The sequence below is a fragment of the Halichoeres trimaculatus genome, unplaced genomic scaffold (assembly GCF_033239565.1).
Source record: "Halichoeres trimaculatus isolate MK-OKI-2021-1 unplaced genomic scaffold, fHalTri1.1 fHalTri1_scaffold_12, whole genome shotgun sequence".
NCBI lineage: Eukaryota > Metazoa > Chordata > Actinopteri > Labriformes > Labridae > Halichoeres > Halichoeres trimaculatus.
The window spans coordinates 7,722,482-7,728,481 of NW_027437190.1; the positions used below are offsets into that span (position 1 = coordinate 7,722,482).

Sequence of the window (6,000 nt, forward strand, 5' to 3'; positions counted from 1 at the left end):
AAGCTCTCAGAATGATTGGCAACCTGTTTACCCACCGTCCAGTTGTCGACATCCCCCAGATTTTCTCAGTGCCTGTAGTTTCATTGTGCATCAGCCTCTTGCTGAAGCCCAGTCCTGTCCTGTCATAGGTGCAGACCTGAGCAAAATGACAGGGACAACGCAGATACTCAGCAGATACTCAGCAGATACTCTGGAGAAATGTATGATGGTGGCAGCATGGGAAAACAATGACAATTTACAGAGCTGTACAACATAGTTTAATGTTATTTTTATGGTAGCTTATGCAGTTTTGTTAGCCTGATTTATCTGGGCCCTTCAACAAAATCTAATAACCTCAAGTGGGTCACGTATCAGACAAACAACATCAGGCACACTGTCAGCCCTGACTTTCTGCTGCACTGAGTCCTTATTGAGCAGAGATGATGTGGCAGGGACGCTGCAAGAGCTGTCCCTGAATGCCCCTTACAACTACAGTCAACAAGGCTGCGTTCGTAGTAACTGGTTCAAAAGACAGTTTTCATCAGCAGACTTTCTTGATCCAGAGAAAACCACTTTATCCATTTTAAACTCCCAATGTTGTATGTTTACAATCAGTATTTATCTTGTTTTTGACTTGAAAAGATGAATTGTTCTGATAGAAAGCAATAAGAGCTTAAGACTTTGTTTAACTCCATCCACAGTGTTCTGTGATGTTCTTCTTACCTTTGTTAGTGGGGCCACACTTTCCTGGACATGAAACCAAACGTCTGAGGACATTCCTGTCGGTGCATCCAGTACGACTAGAAAGAAAATGTTTACAGTGACAGGGCTCAGTTAATGTGCATCAACATAGAGGAGGATTGCTTCTCTGTAAAATGTATTACCAACTGGTTTTCCATTTCCTTTGCATAAAAGATGCATCTTCTGACCAAGACCGATGTCGACGATCTGCCCATCTAGACATATGAGAGAAAATCAAAAAGAAAGAACAACTTTGTAATCTTTTATAACTGAGAGATGTTTTATTGACACATTCATCATCTTAAAGGTTGATATAAAGCTGTGATGAAAACAATTTTGTAAGTTTTAGTGAAGCGTACCTTTTGGTAAGAGCATCTGTCCCTCTCTCTGCAGTGATGCATAGTTGAGGAATGGCGGGATGATGATAATCAGGATTAAATACTTCCCGATGTTCAGGAGCAAGGAGCTGTTCAGAAACCGGCCTCTGGATTCAGCTGGGTTGTTTTGAGGTCTTGGATCTGAATCCTAGATGATACGGGGAAGAAAAGTGCCTTCAACAAACACATGCAGCTGTTTTTTCAAAATATTTTATTAACATTTGATCATTTGAATTTTAACCAACAACATACAGCACTCAAGAAATGTACAAGACTATTTTGAGCAGGAGTGAGGAGTTTCAAATTGACTTCATGTTTTTTATTCCTAAATTTGAGCCAACAAACCGGAATTCCCAGAGAAATCAGAAATTAATCAAGAATAACAGACAACCACTGAAAAAACACTGTCAAGATAAGGTATATAACTGTAATTTGTAAATAAAAATAACAAAAATGTGCTATTGCTTTTATCGTAAAAGAGTAGATTTAAAATTTCATAGATAACAATATTTACATTTCAGCATTTAAAATAATTTTTAGATTAAGAGTTTCACCATACCAATGGATTGAACATTGCAGACATAAAAATATATGTATTTTGGTAATCAGCAATATGTTGTTAAACAGAACAGGCAGACACTACACTGGGTGGTTGTCTAATAAATTTGCTCAACACAGTCTAACTCTTTTTTTTTTTCATTCTATAGATGCATACTCTACAAGAAAACAACTTTATATGTTAACAAGTCATCAAACTTGAGATTAGAGTATCAATCTTTTAAAATTTTCCACAGCCAGAATTAACAGTGTGTATAGTATGTATTGTTAACCTGTGATGTATAAGTTTTAGCTCTCTAAAAACAGTTGTCATTTCATTGCTCTATGTTTATGTCGAAATAATTTAAATTTGTAGATGATTTGTAAAAGAATAAACCAAACAATTTAATAATCGTGTAAGTTGCAACACCACGAAGAAATATTTGAATTACTGTTGTTAAAAATGGTTATGTTTCATCTCTTGTTTATGAATGAATGGACTCTGCCAAACACTACATGTTAGTTTTGTAATACTGGAATAAGAACAAGAAATGTGACAGACACAGGCCACACGGAAGACAACATTTGATTCAAAGCACTCAGTATGTTTCTCATTAAGAAAGCTGATGCCTGTCGACATGCACAGTAAAGAAAAGCTCTGATGTAAACAGTAGCATTTAAATGCTAACTATCATGACGGCGTTGTTACCTTTCTATCAGACCTGAGAGGCTCATTGTTCGATGCCTGAGCTTCGGTTCTTGTTGGCATTTTTGAACACAGTCCAGTGCATCAGGAACTCGCTATAAAAGGTGTAAAAAATTCACGTGTATGATTCAAAACTACCGAATGAATTGAATCAAGTTCCTGGTGGAGCTACGGAAGCCGAGAAAGTCAAAACTGAGCGACACGCGCTGGGATAATGCAGCGCGTTCTGTTTGCTCTTTGTTTGTCAGCTAATCTGACTTTGTCAGACATTTATGAGTCGTTAAGATAGTGAAATCGTTTTTTAAATGTGTTTTTCTGTGTCAAATTAATATTTTAAGCTTACTAGAGTTCACTACTGATTCAATTATCTTAAATATCCCGTCATACGTTTCAAGATATTTTGACTATGCTGTCTGCATGCTATTAAAAGTTTATCTACTGTTACCTAACATCTATGTATAATCAATTTTGATCATTTGTTTAAATAGCTGCTTTCTCTCGCTCTGTGCATAGATCATACATGGTTTGTACTCTGCAGGTTTGATGCTTTACTAAATTGTTTGTAACACATATATATAAAAACATCTTTATTTTTTTTCTATTCTTAAAAAGTAGTATGAATAATGAGACAGAGTTGTTGTTTTTGTGTTTTTTTTTTTTTTTTTGTAAAGTGTTATTGTATTCAAACAGCTGGCCATTAGGGGTCGCTGTATCACTCAAACACGTCCTGTCTAACATGACTTTGTTTTGTACTCATGATGACAGCTGGATGGTTATAAGAGTTATTGCAGACAGTCAACTTGCAGAGCTTTAGTTTGAATATCTTGTCAATGTGAAACATGGCTATACACAAACTGGAGGTCAACATTATGAAAAACTGAGGATAAAAATAACATGATAAAAATGTCTTAATCAAACACCTCTGAGATATGTAAAAAAAAAAAAAAATACAAACATGATTGTTTCTATGGCATAAGATAGATATGGAGGAGGAAGGAAGGAAGTACGTAAAGCTTATTTCAAAAGCATCTTCCAAGAGCAGAGGTCACAGAGTCACACAATAATTTATTAAATGACAAAACACAGATTACATTAAATACAAATAAATAGGATTAAAGCAGACAAAGAGTGATTAAACAAACTGAAATTCTAAACAGGTGGATCTTTAATTGCTGTATTTGAAAAAAAAAATCTGCATTTCTCAATACCCGAAACATTTTAAACTGGATTCTGAAACTGATTGCAAAGGACTGTACAACACAATATATAAAAAAAAAAGCAAAAAAAAGCAAACAGTCACCACTTTTTCAGGGGGTTAGCAGGAAGAGATCACATTAGGAGTCAGTCTCAACACTTCAGTTGTGTCTACACGAGTAGACAGAAAACGATGGAGTGTGACTTCAATGACAGGGTGGATTATTCCTTTCACTCTTCTTTTTAGTTATTGAACCTACAGTTGCAGATAAGATATCAAAGTGAAAAGACACTGAATCTTTGTGCCTTTAGCTTGGCATTGGTCAACTTCCCATGCACAGAGGCTGTAGTCCTTGTAGTATCAGATGCTGGTTTGACTTCCATCTTACTTTGCATCCTAAGGTTTGCTTTACTACTTTATGAGTGCATAAAGTATATTCTAAGCTCCTGATTTGGGCTCTAAATTGAGGCCTTTTTTTTTTAATTTTTTTTTTTTTTTTTTTTTTTTACTTCTGGTTAACCTTAAATTTAACCTTAAATGTGCCGGCTTCTAAAATTCTATTTTTTAATTTGACAAAATCATCGTTTTCTTTCCAGTTTCTTGAATTTCCCTCCGGGGATTAATAAAGTATGACTTATCTTATCTTATCTTATCTTAGTTTCAACCATTTTGATAAAATGAAGCTGCCATAAATGGAACATGAGCATTTTTTTTTTTCTGTTGTTGTTGATTTTGTTGTTAAACTAAGAAAGAGCTTCAAAGTTTCGAGCGTTCACAGCCTTTTCAAACCTTGTGTTGGGAAAAGTTTCATCCAGAATTAAACTGCTGCAGAGATGCATGTCCCCAATAACTACAATTCATCAGAGACAACAAAGTGAGACTAGCCTGACTATTTATCTATTGAATAGTGTCTAGACAAAGGACAGCCTCAACAATAAAGCCTGTTTAGATAGCAGGTAACTGGTGGCTTCGGTCGTGTGGGGAATTCATTGAAGTAATTAAAAAGACAGGCTGGACCACGATGATGAATGCCAGGTACTGACTCACTGTTGGGCTGCAGACTGCAGTATTGTTTAGGTTGGAGGTATCAGGGTTGATTAAACCTAATGACACAGGGCCTGCTCAGCCTGTTCAGGCTCCACATAATTAGGATAGAGAGAAAGATGGTCTAATCAGAAAACTGTAGTCTCACCCCACACTTGGTGTCATTAAACAGCTCTCAATCCAGGACTTCTGTGTGGCTGCAGGCGAAAAAGGGAGCTGAATGAAAAACAAGGGTCTGATCTGTTTACCTTCTGTACAAACAAACACATTATGTAAAAAGGGGGGGTAATTACATTTTCCACTTTAGAGATGATAATTCGGTTTCTGTCAGTTAAAGGAAACAGTTCTAATGATACATGATTTTATTTCTTTCTAGACAAGTGCTTTAAAAATCGAATTTTGACTTTTCTTTTATTTCTTTCACAAAATTTGATTTTGGAATTTAATTTTGTTTGTCTGCTGCTCTGTCTCAGACATTACATTTTGTCTTTAAACATTCACAGCCTTGTTAAAGTGTTTACTCGTGGTAACATAATAACACAGAGTCCAATCAAGTTATTTCAGAGAGAACAAATACTTAAAGTTTCCTAGTGAAGCTCTGATGAAGAATCATTTAAACCACACTCAGTGAATCTCAAGCTATTCATATCTGTGTAACACTGTTTAAAGCTAAATGATGTGAGAAAGGATACAAACACAAAGATACATAATTGCTGTGATAAAGACGTTTTTCTCTTATTTTTGATGACTTCTATGTTTCATAAAAACCAGAAGTATCTTATTTGTGTTACTGTTCTACCCATGGTTCAGTGTGGAAAGGTTTCATCAGGCTTCTTATTCTGTCAAAACAAGCCATTTCTCAGAGAAAGCACCGTGTCCTTTGGTTATTTATGACAAAGCTTTGGGTTCTTCCTGAGGGTACGGATTACAGGCATCAGTATTCCGCCCTCAGACTTCAGACTCCACGAGGTGCTCATTGATTTTAGCCTCTCACTGCTGAATTGCACCATCAATCAATACAGTAGGAAGTCTTCATTTATACTTGAAAAATGCTGTTTCCAACTCAGCCGGCACGAAGCCCCGGTGCTGCAAATGTGCCTGTGCAAGAGGCAGTGGTATGCATTTGGCCTTGGGTTTCAGCTACCAAACAACAATGATGCATGAGTGACTGTCACCGTCATGACCAACGTGCAGAGTGCAGCACACACTGTGCGAGTCTCAGAAGCAGGACGGGGTCCTCTCAGGGTCTCTGTACTGAAGTAGTTTCATGTCTTTATCATGTGTTCCTCTTGTCATCAGCAATGACGGCCATACAGAAGGCTGACCCTGGAAAAAAAGGAGCGTAGTTTGATAAACTTCTCTTGACTAAAGGCTGTGTCGACTCTGTGTTGAAAATTAACATGATTTATTTCAAAGATATG

At 36.5% G+C, this 6,000-nt stretch overlaps 1 protein-coding gene across 1 annotated transcript in view; it reads right to left on the minus strand.

Moving 5' to 3' along the window:
* The window catches only part of LOC141800664 (uncharacterized), a 38,924-nt gene extending 36,392 nt beyond the window's left edge, over nt 1-2,532 (minus strand). The window contains exons 1-5 of the mRNA XM_074683353.1: nt 2,344-2,532; nt 1,080-1,245; nt 864-935; nt 703-779; nt 36-136 (exon numbers count right to left, since the gene is read on the minus strand). Coding sequence (XP_074539454.1) covers nt 36-136; nt 703-779; nt 864-935; nt 1,080-1,245; nt 2,344-2,403 — 476 coding nt within the window. The 5' untranslated portion in view covers nt 2,404-2,532. The remainder of the gene's footprint in view (nt 1-35; nt 137-702; nt 780-863; nt 936-1,079; nt 1,246-2,343) is intronic.
* Nucleotides 2,533-6,000: the final 3,468 nt, after the last annotated feature.